This window comes from Dama dama, chromosome 11 (assembly GCF_033118175.1).
Source record: "Dama dama isolate Ldn47 chromosome 11, ASM3311817v1, whole genome shotgun sequence".
Lineage (NCBI taxonomy): Eukaryota > Metazoa > Chordata > Mammalia > Artiodactyla > Cervidae > Dama > Dama dama.
Genome location: NC_083691.1, coordinates 6088012 through 6101587, shown reverse-complemented (window position 1 = coordinate 6101587; position 13576 = coordinate 6088012). Strand labels below are relative to the sequence as shown.

Sequence of the window (13576 nt, the reverse complement as noted above, 5' to 3'; positions counted from 1 at the left end):
TATGGAAATATCTCTTTCTGTTTATCCATCCATCTGTTGTTGGGCATTTTGATTGCTTCCACCTTTTGGCTCTTATGCATAATGCTGCCATGAACTTGGGTGTATGAATCCCTTCTGTGGAAAGATAACCACGTAAATTTTGAGGAAAACCAAAAATCTGCCCCTTTAACACCATAACATTATTTGGTGGGAAGAAAGGGACTTTGGGGGGTGGGGTTCATCAGGGAGGGTTATGAGCGTCCCATCAGGACAGCAGACACAAGGCAGGTTTATCCAAGGTGCTCACCCGAACTTGACTCATGGGGCTATACTGCCAGGATTGCCGGGGCCAATCCTGCCTCTTGGTGCCTGAGTGTCCCCAAACCTAGGATGGCACGCGCTCATCAGATCTCCCTCCCAGGGCCACACTCAGCCCAGGGCCAGGTGCCCCCTTGTCACTTGGAGACAGCGTGGTCCAAGCAGGTTGTTTAGCAAATGGAAGATTTGGGCCAGAGATGATGGGGAGGGCACTGATCAAGACCATCTCCCCATGACCTTCTGGGTCTGGCCTCATCACCTGCTGGTCCACAGGGCAGCAGACAGCACCACTCAGGGACTTGGGGGCCCAGATCCCATTCCCAGCTCCACTTCAGCTATGTCCCTCCCCATCCCGGGCTCAGTTTCCCCATCAGTACAGCGGGGTCAGCCCTAAGTTGACCAAGGTGGTGAGGATTTCTCTGCAGAGACGAGGCTGCAGGGGAGCCGCCAGCCAAAACTGGCATGTGTGTGCACACGTGTCCACGCGTGTGCATGTGTGTGAACAGCCGTTCCCTCCCCTGGCTCCCTGGGGGAAGGCAGGAAGGGACGTTCAGGGCCCTGGGCTCCAGCAGAATCGGTTTAATTACAGGTTTTCAGCTGCGGGCCGGTGGGCATGAGTTGGGGAGGAGGGGGGAGCGGCTCTGAAACCCTGTCATTTTCCAGCGTCTGAGGGCCTCTGCAAAGGGGGGCATCTAGACATTTTCTCCGCAAGCCGCAGAGTGGACTGTCGTGGCCCCAGCGTGAACATAATGGCAGATGCATTTTGCAGCAAGCTGGGAGTGAATGGGTCCGACCGGCTTGTCTCCTGTCAGACGAGTCATTATTATTATTTTTTTTTTGTCATTGGCTGACAGTTTGGGTTTCATGCGTTTCTCTCTTTTTTTTCTTCTCTTCCCCCTGCCTGGAAAAATGGCTAGGTATCTACGAGACCCCAGCGGGGACGATCCTTTACCACGCTCATTTAGACATCGAGGCCTTCACCATGGACCGGGAAGTACGCAAAATCAAGCAAGGCCTGGGCTTGAAATTCGCCGAGCTGGTCTACACGGGTGCGTAGACCCTGCAGCTGGCTCCCTCCCCTCCCTGACCCAGGGGCACCCTCCTCCCCCGGTCCCAACTCACCCACTGCCACCTGCGTGAGAGCCTGGAAGCTGCAGGTTGAAGGGGCTGGAGAGAAGGCAGGGGACACGGAGCGCGGAGGGGACGGTGGGACCTGCCGTGTTCACGCAGTCTTGAGGGAAGCGCGCCAGTTCCCCGGGGTGTCCTGCTGCTCTGCTGCCTGCAACCCATGGGACCGCAGGAGGGGCCGGGGCAGCATCCTGCCAAGTTTCATCCAGCATGTGCCGGGTACCTGGCACCGTGTGGGGACACGAACCATCCCTGGGGGCCTCCCTCCTCCCAAGTTCCTAAGAGAGCTGTGGCCAGAAACTGAGGCTCCAGGCAAACGGAGCTTATAGAGGATTACCCAACCGGAAGTGGCCAAGCTGGGCTGGACCTCAGGTCAGCCTGTCTCCAGGCAGAACCCAGGGCCACTCTATGAACTGCCTCAAGCAAGAGAAAGCCTACCTTGGCCAAGAACAGGGCCTTAGCACTACATGGGCCAGATCCCAAGCCACCAGGTCCTGTGAAAGTACCCATTTCACAGGTGAGGAGACTGAGTTTCCATGCCTCACGTGCCATCTGACCAGGCCTCCTGACTCCAGATCTATCCCAGCCATTATGCTAGGAGTGATGAAATCCAACCTGTTGCCTGTTTTTGTTCAGCCCATGAGCTAAGACTAGTTTTTACATTTTTCAATGGTTGGAGAAATTTTTTTTAAGTAATAGCTATTTCATGTAATAGTAAAATCATAGAAAATTCAAATTTCAGCATCCATAAATAGTTTTTTGGAGAAGGAAATGGCCCACCAATTCCAGTATTCTTGCCTTGAAAATCCCATGGACAGAAAAGCCTGGCAGGCTACGATCTATGGGATCACAAAAGAGTCAGACATGACTTCGCAACTAAACAACAACAAATAGTTTTTTTGGCTCCACCTTGCTCATTTGTGTCCATGTTGTTGTCTGTGGCCACTTTGGAACTGCTCTGGCATAGCTGAGTAATAACTAGAGGAGGTACATGGCCTGTAGAGCCTAAAATATTTACTATCTGGCCCTTCCCAGAAAGGATTGACCCTATTCTATAACATTCACATCTCCCTAATTTGAGAAATCACATCATAACAGCCCCTCTCAGCTGTCGGGAGGATGACCTGCCGTTCTCTGGGAGCCTGGACGTCAGAGGGACCCCAGGAAAGTTAATATTCATAGTAACTGCCTGGTGTATAAGTTTCACCTCTTCCACTGGTCCCCTACCTGGAGGTTTTGCTTCCTCTGAAACCTTGGAATAGCTGTAACTCATCTCGGGGTTTCAGGGCGATGTGGTAGTTATTGGCTGGCATTATTTTTCCCTCCCATTGTTCCCAGCAGCTTTGAAACCCCAGGGCCCCCTTCTTCCCAGGTACAGACAGGTGTTTAAATACCATTGTCTCCTGCGGACTCTCGTGCTCAGTGGGGTTTCCACGCTGAAAGGTGGATTTGGGTTACAAAGCGGGAGAATCATTAAGCCATGGCAGGCTGTGATGGGGGACAGCACCTGGCCGAGGCTGCTCCTGGGGCATCTGTGGAGGCCGAGCGGGGACCAGGCTGCCAGGCTCCCCATGCTAGATCGGCTGCTGCCTCTTGCTGCCCGGCCCTGAGCCGGGTATTACCTAATCTTAGCTGCACAGAGGTGAGATGAAAATGCTTGTCCATGGTTTCAGAGCTGCTGAGCCGTGGCTTGGAGCCCAGGACAAGCTGGCTTCAGAGGCCAAGTTCTTGGGCACTTCAGTAGATACTGGGGGATGGGAAGGTGGGCTGAGGCCATTTGCGAGGGGTGATCGAGGGGCACTGGCATGTACAGGCCCACCCTGAGTGTCTGGGGCACAGGTTGGCCCCCAGCTGAGGGGCTGGTGTCTCTCCCCTGGGCTGCCTGTCTTGAGTCCTTGCTGTCACCCACTGAGCCCCCTAAATCCCCAAAGGTTACAGTGATTAGGTTTCTAAGGAAATGAAACCTCAGAGTGGAGGCCCCTCCCAGGTAGTTGTTCAGCCAGGTGCCTCTGATGTCCAGGCCCCCATAGATGTCAAGGTCAGCCTCTGATAGCAGCCTGTTCCCTCAACAGCTCCAAGGGGCTGTGTGATAGGATTTCTCACGTTAGGGATGCATAAATGTTAGAGTGGGGTTTAGTTTCAGCATGTTCCTTAAGCCCCCTGTGCCTCAGTTTCTTCATCTGAAGAGTGGAGATAAGGCTGCCTGTCTTACAGTGAGGACTCAATACATAGATATGTGCTTCCCAGGTAGCATGAGTGATAAAGAACCCGCCTGCCGATGCCAAAGATACAAGAGACACAGGTTTGATCCCTGGGTTGGGAAGATCCCCTAGAGAAGGAAATGGCAACCCACTCCAATATTCTTGCCTGGAGAATCCCATGGACAGGGAAACCTGGTGGACTACAGTCCATAGGGTTGCAAAGAGTCAGACACGACTGAAGTGACTTAGCACATATGCATTACATAGATATTTGCAAAGCCTCTAGAAGAGTGCCTGACCTGGTCTCCGAGTGTGAACACAGGAGAACAGGGCTTTGCCTCTGGCTGGGTAGGTCTGGGTGGATCTTGAGTAGGTCTGTCTCTTCCCTCAGCCTCAGTTTCCCCTCCTGTAAGATAAAGGGCACTGGGCCAGATCCCTTCTTGTTCTGTCTAGCTCTCCCTGCAGATCTATCATTCCTTGGCTTCCTCAGAGCCACTTGTGGTCTCGGGGCCTGGGAAGACTGAGGCCCAAGAAAGCCCTTCTGTCTCGGGCCCACTCCCGGCTGCCCTGGCTTCTGTGCCCACTGTCTCTCCCTCCTCTCATGCCATTCTCGAATTTCCTAATGTGCCTGTATGAGGTCTGCACAGACACCCTCCCTCAAGGAGCAGACATGGGTGTCACCCCGCAGGGTCATCCTGGCAGGACCCCAGCTTCAGGGCCCCTCTCATTTAGGGGGTGTAGCTCACCTCTCCCCTCACCTCAGTTTCTTCAACAGTAAAATGGGTGCAATACCTAGAGGGTTGTCATCCTAATTAATACAGAGTTTGGCTCAGCCCTACCCACCATGCACCCCCAGCCTGGGACACTCAGGGTCTCCCCAGGGAAGTGCTCAGGGCTCACTGTCCCCCCACCCTGGGTTGGTTCTGCTAGGAAGAGAAACCTGAGCGCAAGGCCCCTGTGGAGGCAGCAGGGGAGACAAAAAGCCCAGGAGCTCCTACTGGGTTATGAAAGCTCCTACGGGGAGGTAAAAGCTCCTACTGGGAGATAAAAGCTCCTACTGGAAGATAAAAGCCCAGGAGCTCCTACTGGATTATAAAAGCTCCTACTGGGTTCTCTGCCCGCTTCTCTGGCTACATCGCCACCTCTCTTCCAACCTGTGAACCTAAGGGGCTAATTACCCCGACTTAAAAAGATGGCCAAGCCCCTGGGGCACGGGGTGGGGAAGGGTGTGTGGCCGTCAGAGTCCCCCCCACCACGGGAGTCCAGGCTAGAAGCAGGAGCACTCCGGATATCGCTGTGTGCACTGGAAAGGTTCTCTCCCTCTCGGGGTGTCTGTCGCCCTGGATACAGTGAGGACCGGCAGAGGCCACATTCAGATCTCAAAAGCAGAAGTGCTCGCTGAGTCCACACAGCCCCTGGGGCGTGGTTAGTAGCGCCTGACTGTGCAAAGGAGGAAACTGAGGCACAGGGACCACGTGGGCTGTCAAGGTGGAGCGGAGGTGGGCATCGGAGAGCGAGGACCTGACTCCTTCTCTCCCTGCCCGGCCCTCCCCGACGGCTGTGAGCCCCCGGGCCCATCGCAGGGAGGGCCTGCTCCCCATTCCCACGGAGAGCCTCCGCAGGTGCCCCCGGAGGCCTGAGTCTCCAACAATAGCCACAGACCTGGGGCTGACCTGACCCTTTATCAGGGCAGGAGATCACACACCATCTGGCCCCACAGCTGCCCAGGTGGGCTCACCTTTCCAGCTCCGTTTCAGAGAAATCCTACCCCTCGCCCTGTCCCTCCCCCAACCCCGATCACGGCCCCCCTGCCCTGGGCAGAGATGGGATTGAACAGCCCTCCCTGGCCTGAGGGGTTCGGGGCAGGAGGGGTGGGGTGCAGTGCATTTCTCAGGCACTTCAGGGGTGTTTTAGATGCAGACAGCAAAGCTGCAAGACAATCATACAAGGCAGAGTTGTTAGAGCTCCGGCCCACTGAGGTCAGGTCCAGCCCCCACCGCTACACAGCCTCTGTGATCGGGGAAAAGTCTCAAATTCCCTGAGCCTAACTTCCTCGCACAGAAAAGAGAGAGGCTAAGAGAAATTTTTGTCCCAGGACTCTTTGGGAGGATTCAAAGAGCTAGTCCAGGAACTTCCTTAGTGGTCCAGTGGTTAAGACTCCAAGCTTCCAGTGCAGGGGGCATGGGTAAGGGGTCTGCCCATTCTGAGGGGTGGGGCTCTGCCTGGCTCTTGGCCCAGTGTTCACAGCAGTCCCGAGCCCACAGCCTCTACACATAGTAAGCCTGCTAGTCCTGGGGGTGCAGGAAGGTAGGGTCATTCCCGCTTAGCAGATGGGGGAGCAGGCACAGAGAGGTGAAGGCCCCATACGCCTGGTCTTGCTGACCACAAACCCACCACCCAGCTGGGCACCCCCATCACTTGGTGACATATATCTGAGTCCTACTTGAGGTCTGCTGCCCTGATACGACTGAGCCCCCTGTGGGCAAAAGATGGGGGCCCCTTCACCACTGTCTCCCCAGTACCTGACCTGTGGAGCCCCCTGAATATCTGGCATGAAGCAGTAGGTTAGATACCCCTCCTCCTGACCCTTGAGAGGTGACAGCATCCTAGCAGGGATGGGGGGAGAACCCTACAAGGTCACAGGACCAGGCGGGTGGGCTTGCTCCTCGGTGTGGTCATTTACAAGTGCACATTGAGCCAGGACTCCACATTGAACAACATAGATTCAGGACCGCCTCCCTCCCAGGCTCAGGTCTACCATGACGGGGCAAGGTTGGGGGTGCCCCACGTGGATCCCAGTTCCCTCTACATCCTGGCCTGGGGCAGACAACGCAGCGGGCCTCACTAGCACCCTTGTTTCTTCCTCCCCACAGGTTTCTGGCACAGCCCCGAGTGTGAATTTGTCCGCCACTGCATTGCCAAGTCCCAGGAGCGCGTGGAAGGGAAAGTACAGGTGTCCGTCTTCAAGGGCCAGGTGTACATCCTTGGCCGGGAGTCCCCACTGTCCCTCTACAATGAGGAGCTCGTGAGGTAGGTGCCCCCCACCCCTGCCCCCAGCTGGGCATGGACCCTCAGGTCCAGCATCTCCTCTCACTGGCTTTTTCAGCAAGGATGCTCCCAAGCATGTGCCAGGCATGGAGGAAACAGTCCCAGAGAGCATCCACACCAGCTCTGTCCTCACGGAACGTACAGGCTAGATGGGGAGAAAGCCCCAGAGGATCACCCGAGTGTAGGATTAGGGAAAGTGGTGCTGGACCACCCAGAGATAGAGGATACTTGGACTGGGTATAATAATAGGGGTGTGGAGACGCATCACCGTGGAAGTCATCTCTGAGCTGGTCTCCAAAAGAAAGGAGTGTACCAGGGGGAGAGGGGGGTGGGAGCATTTCCAGAGAAACTGTCCCGTGCAGAGAGTCCGAGTCATGGAAGAACCTGGAACATCCCCAGCACAATAAGAACTCCAGGGTGGGAGGGCCCTGGAGCCAGATTGTAAAGGACAGACACGTCAGACCTGTGGCTTTGGTCCTCTCTGGCCGCTCTGGATTTAAGTGAGGTGGGAGCTGGCAAGGGTGGACACCAGGCCTCCCAGTGGGCCGTGCTGGAGGCTTGGACCAGCCTGTTGCATTCTGGGAATAGAGAGCAGCAGATGGATTTGGCAGGTATTTAGGAACTGGAATTAAAAGGGCTTGAATGGGGAGAGAGATGGGAAAGTTCAGGACCACCCCAGGCTTTCTGGCATGAACCGCTGGGTACACTTTGATGGCAATGACTACATTGAGAGAATGGGGGGAAATCAAGCATTTGGATTTGGACATCTTGAGGGTTAGTTTTCTTTGAGATTTGGGCCAGGAGAACTATAGTTGGCAGCTGGACACACAGGGCTAGAGTTAAGGAAAAACATAGGCTGAAGACATTGGGTGGTAAGGCCAAGAGGAGACTGCTAAGGGGAGCCAGGAGAGCTGCCTCCCCGATGGACCAGGGTGAGGGAGCTGAATGGCTGTGGGAGAGGTTGGGGAGCCCTGGCAGGCTGGGTCAAAGGTGAAAGTGTGAAAGGGTTAGTCGCTCAGTCTGACTCTTATGACCCCATGGACTGTAGCCCACCAGGCTCCTCTGTCCATGGGATTTCCCAGGCAAGAATAGTGGAGTGGGTTGCCTTTCTCTTCTCCAGGAGATCTTCCTGACCCAGGGATCGAACCTGGGTCTCCCACATTGCAGGCAGATTCTTTAGCAGGTGCCTATTAGCTGTACCTGTGTTTGCATCTTGAATGAGAGACTGTCCTTGATCATGGAGCCAAGTGGCCCCTTTGGAGGTCACCTGGTCAAACAAGAGGTGGGGACAGGCAACCCCACCTGACGCAAGTCCCAGGCCCTGTGTGGCCCCGGCTGAAGCCAGCTCTCCCCTCCCGGAAGGCAATCAGGAATTAAAGTACGAGTTTTGTTTGGCAGTCAATATTATTTTTCTCTCTCTGTTCTCTTTGCCATGTTGCATTTCTCTCCCCCCCTTCAATCTTTCTAAACACTTTATAAGCCATAAATATAACCGAATCAGTTTAGATCAGTCGGGGTAAATGTCAAATTATCTTCTCTCTTTCTCTCTCTGGCTCTTTCTTCCCTCCCCCTCCAAATCTACAGCCTCTAATAATCTGTCCAACCCTTCATTAAGCCTTACAGTCTCACTCGGGGAGATTAAATGAATAAAGTAAAAAGGGAAAGGGGAAAAAAAAGAGAGAAAAGCAGGAGCATTTATTCTCACTGTGTCTCCGACCATTTCCCTTTTCTTTCTGATTTCTACATCGCTGACTTGAAAGCCCTTGAGTGACAGCATCACAGGGACCAGCGAGGAAGCCCCTAGAGGTAGCAGAACTGGAAATGCCGCGGCACAGTAGGTAGAAAGTAACGTAATTACAGAGCAGGTCAGAGCCACTCAAATGAACAAAAATAAAAGCACAGAGGTTTTCTGTAGACCGTCAGGGGAGGTAAAAAAAAAAAATCATTGTAAACTCTTTTTCCACAGCGCACCCCCCCACCACCACACCACCCAAACTACAGTTTTTTAAGAGAGGTTTTTCAGTTCCCGAGAAACACCTCTGGGACTCTTAGGCAGTCTGGTGGGACAAGTTTGTCCCAGAGGTGGGCTTCTCTTTGGCAGGGGCTGCCGGGGTGGTCTGAAGGGCCAGGCTAAGGAAGGAGGGTGGGAGAGTTTGTTTTGACTCATGAGAGATGGCCGGCCGGCCAGGGAGGAGGGGAACAGGGTCCGGCCTTGCTTTCTCCCTGGGCTGAATACAGGGACCCTCCAGAGGGGACATGGCAACTTGGAGAGCAGGAGTGAGGCCAGGTGTCCAAAGTCTGTTCAGTGATTGGTGGGGGCGGTGGGTGGCCGGTTCAGGGAGGGCTCGTGTTAAGCTTCATTTATCACCCCAGCAACATCTGTAAAAGCCATTCGAGGAGGCCATTGCTTTAGTTTGGTCCAGCCTCTCCCCTGCCAGGGGAAGGGTCCCAGGCAGCAGCCCCCTGGAAGCCTGGTATCTTCTCTGCTTACCAGGAGCCTGCTAATCGGCTCCTGATGACTTCAGCCACCTGAGCCCTGGAAGAGCCGTGGAGGTGAAAAGAGGGAGCGTGGGAGTTCCATGTGTCAGCCTCAAGGTCCCGTGAAGGTCAGGGCGAGGGCGTGGTTGGGGGAGGCCCAGAGCCTGAGTCCCGACAAGCCACAGGGCAACCGGGTGCGGGTGCGGAGACTCCAGTTTACAATGATTTTTTTTTTTTTTTTAACCTCCCCCTGACGGTCTGCAAGCCCACAGTCCACAAAGAGCCAGTCAGAGACACAGCCTCAGGGTTTGGGAAAAAGAACAGCAGACCCCCTTAGCTCCCCCCACCCCCCAACCCCCATCTTACCTCTCTGGAGAAGGGTCCTGAGGGGGCAGGCCACCTCCTTGTCCCTGAGAACTTTGCTTTATCCTGAGGCTAGAGTTCTGCAGACATGAAGACAAGGGGCTGATTCAGGGCAGGATGCAACAGGGGTCCCGTGAGAAACGGGAGGGACCCCTTCCCCCAGGGGGATTCGGAGGGTGGCCTGGTAGAGTCAGATCTGAGGCCAGAACACCCTGAACTTGTCCTCAAAGAGCAGATCACAGTCAGTAAATTACCGAGGGCAGGTGGGTGATTGATTGCTTATGTCTGCACCCACCGCTTCCCCCGCCCCCGTGGGAGCTGCTCCTGCCTGGTCCTTTGTTTCCCCAGCATCTGGCCCGGTGCCTGGCGGGTAGTAGGTGCTTAATAAATACCTGAGTGAATGAACAGGTGAATGAGTGATGTTAGCGCCGCTGAGTGCCTGCCAGATGCCAGCTACATCATTTTATGTGGAGCCAGTGACAGTGCTGGAGGGGCTTCCCTGCTGGCTCAGCAGGAAAGAATCTGCCTGCAACCCTGGAGATGTGGGGTTCGATCCCTGGGTCGGGAAGATCCCCTAGAGGAGAAATGGCAGCCCGCTCCAGTACTCTTGCCTGGGAAATCCCATGGGCCAAGGAGCCTGGTGGGCTACAGTCCATGGGGTCAAAAGAGTCGGACACGACTGAGCGACTAAACAACAACGAATGTTAATGATGAGGGCCCCATTTCACAAATGGAAGACTGGAGCTCAAAGAGCAAAAATATTTGCCCTAAGGTCTGTGCTGGGGGTGGAGCCAGGATACCCAACCAGGTGACCGGATCTGAATGACTGTGGTTGGGAAGGGTTTCGAAGGACAGCTAAGTGAGAGCAATCAAAAGAGGAAGGCTGTTGGATCTGTAAGATGGAAACTGTAGATGGGGAGGGAAAAAAAATCTGTTCTACTGAGGGCAACGGGAGTTGACGGTGCCTTTTTCACCGACCAGCTGGCATGGGGTGGGTGCCCAGGTTTGAAGATGGATTAGACTCGGTCTCACTCGCTGGACCAACAAGGTGAGAAAGGCTTTGAGGACAAACCTTGAAGGCTGGGGCCTCCCCGCAGCTTGCGGGACACCGTCACGTGTGTAACCCCGGCCTCCCAGGCCTTCAGACCGCTGGACATCATCGGGTCTTCCTGGACACCCTGAGGGCAGAGGTGGCTCCGATGAGTGTCCTGAGGTTACAGGTGCAGTGCTCTGGTTGGTGGCAGGAGTTCACCCGGCTGGCACTGGCAGGGCCAGGACCCAACCCGCCCATCTGCATGGCAGGGATGTGGCTGTCTGCTCTCCAACCCTGGCACAGGGTAGGGCTCCCTGAACCGGAAGGAAAAGAGGGAAGAGCTAGCATGCAGGGAGGGTTGGGTCCACACAGGAGACACCTGGGTGTCTGTGAGGCTGGGATCCTCCGGACGCTGGGGCCACGGCCCCTGGGATGCTGACGAGCTCCCGCTCTTTTGCAGCATGAATGTTCAGGGAGACTACGAGCCAGTTGACGCCACTGGTTTCATCAACATCAACTCCCTCAGGTGAGAAGCCCTGGCCCCCGATGGGCCCTCAGACCCTCCAGGTGTGACAGCCAAGGGCAACAGAGTCCCGGGAATTGAGTTCCGGGTTTCTGAGTTGCCTCTGACACTCAATCCCACCCTCTCCAGCCACAGGGACTCCACCTGGAGCCCCTTTCCTGAGCAGCTTAGCAAGGGAGACAGCCAAGAGGTAGAAGGGAGCCACAGAAGGTCACCAACTCCTGCCTTCTCGTCCCCATGCAGTTTTAACCGGAGACACAGACCTCCATGGCCCAGGGTGCATGATGCACACCAACTGAGGCCACACAGACCTGGGTTCAAGCCCTGGTTCTGCAGTTTGGGTTCAGACCCCTTCCGAACCTCTGGAAATCACTAGTAGGGGTGTTAATCACATCTGCCTCACAGGTGTGGTGGAAGCTCAAGTCCAGGCCATGGATATCCAGCACTAAGCCCAGACCCTGGTGCCCAGGAAGGGCACGGTGCTTGGCAACCAGTCTATCAGGCTCTGGGTTCTTAATCACTAGCTTCCTTCTCCTGGGGGCACGGGGTCAAGAAGAAGGCATGAGTCTCTTTCCTCTCCCTGATAACATGACCTCAGCACAGACCCACTTTCTCCTGGAGCCAAGACTGGGAGAGACATTGAATCCAGGCGGGCCGTCACCTCCACCTCCCTGCCTCCTTCACCCTGCGTTTTATGACTCTAACCCTTTTAAATGGCTCGAAACACACTGGGTTTTCATAATGGCCTCTTCACTTCTCCCATCGCCAGTTAAACGCTTTGTCTGCAACAATGACAAGCAATGTTTTCCCCCTAAGATAAATTAATTACATTATCCTGATTGGAGGGCAGGAGGGACCAGGGCAGGAGAGGAGAGAGGGAGAATAAAAAGACAACTTCACACACGTCTTAACAAACAGCTGCCCCCCGCCACCCCAGCTCTGCCTGAATTAATTGAACTGAGTGCATGTTGTTATTGTTAATTTACATTTTTCTTTGTTTTGAATCTGGTTTACAGGCTGAAGGAATATCATCGCCTCCAGAACAAGGTCACCGCCAAATAGACCAGCTGACAATGCAGAGCTGGGCCGCCTCACTTTACCCATCTCCCAAGTGTAGCTGCTAATTGTTGTGATAATTTGTGATTGTGACTTGTTCTCTGGGTCTGGCAGCGTAGTGGGGGTGCCAGGCCCCAGCTTTGTTCCAATAGTCCCCTGTAGCCTGCAGAAGTGGTCCACAGACAGAGGGATGGAGCCGGGAGCGGGGGGCTGCAGTGAGAATTAAAAAAAAAAAAATTATACGTTAGTCTTTTGTTTCTTTATTTCTGCAGAGAGAGGGGTAAGAATGTGTGTGTGTGTGGCAGATCATGCTTTTCTTAGACCAACCTTTGTGTTTTCTGACTAAAGTGCTGCCGAAAGTCACGTTTTGCCAGAGAACCCATTTACCTGGAAGAACTGACCCCTCTCTTTAGCAAAAACCATGGAATCCAGAAGAGACCACCCCAGTCAGACTCTAGCCCAGCAGCCTGGCAATTTGTTACCAACTGTGGCACGTGCCAGGGAAACCCAGGAGAGTTTAAGTGACAAAGTTGGGGGCAGCCCAGCCCACAGCCAACAATGAACTCCCGGGAATGGTGGCCATGACTGACCGCAGCAGGCTTCCCCCTATCATGGCTGGGTGGCCGAGAGTAGTCTACATCATGGAGGAGGAAGAACTTGAGGAAGAAGAAAAGCTTGAGCAGAGAGGACAGCTGCAGACAATTTGGGGGTGGGGATGGGGGCAGGTGGTCCATCTAGCCTACAAGGTTCCCTCCACCCTTCTCCCCCAAAACAGGAACCCAAAGGTGCCATGTTTGTGCTGGACTCCACCCCCTTGGTCATATTTGATGGGACCATGGCTGGACAACTGACTAGAGTTGAGCCAATCAGAATCTCAGTCCCAGGGATTGGGCCTAGGAAAACAGCCAGAAGTGAGGAGTGAGTTTAGACGTAGTGGGATGCCCTGTGCCTGGGCCAGCAGGGAGGGAAAAAGAAGCAAGAGGGAAGTGAGGGGAAGCGTGACTCTCTGGTTTAGAACCCCAGTTCCCATCCTGGTAGGTATTGTGGGAGCTGGTGGCATTTCTTAACTTGGATTCTCTGAGACACTGTTTTTCTCACAACTGATTACCATTTAGAGCTTAGTGAGATGCTGGTGAGATACTGGGAAGACTTGAGTGCTAGTTGTTCTGAACCCTGTCCTGGTTCTGACCTCTACCCCATTGCTTTTGTTAATGAGGGTTTCTTTCAAAAGAAATTTTGTCTTTAAAACTTTTTACTCTTTTTATGAAAGTTACAAACGAATTCCTCAATGAATCTTAGCTTTGTGCCAGACCCTTGGCTACGCATTTTATTCACCTTATCTCATTGAAAATTCAAAATGACACTGTATGTGTGTTAGTTACTCAGTCGTGTCTGACTCGGCTACCCCATCGACTGTAGCCTGCTAGGCTCCTTTATCCATGGGATTTT

The 13576-nt window shown here is 54.2% G+C and overlaps 1 protein-coding gene across 1 annotated transcript in view; it reads left to right on the top strand.

Moving 5' to 3' along the window:
* The window catches only part of ASS1 (argininosuccinate synthase 1), a 51859-nt gene extending 39501 nt beyond the window's left edge, over window positions 1-12358 (top strand). The window contains exons 12-15 of the mRNA XM_061154401.1: window positions 1215-1346; window positions 6500-6656; window positions 11009-11074; window positions 12088-12358. Of these exons, the coding sequence (XP_061010384.1) occupies window positions 1215-1346; window positions 6500-6656; window positions 11009-11074; window positions 12088-12133 (401 nt within the window). The 3' untranslated portion in view covers window positions 12134-12358. The remainder of the gene's footprint in view (window positions 1-1214; window positions 1347-6499; window positions 6657-11008; window positions 11075-12087) is intronic.
* Window positions 12359-13576: the final 1218 nt, after the last annotated feature.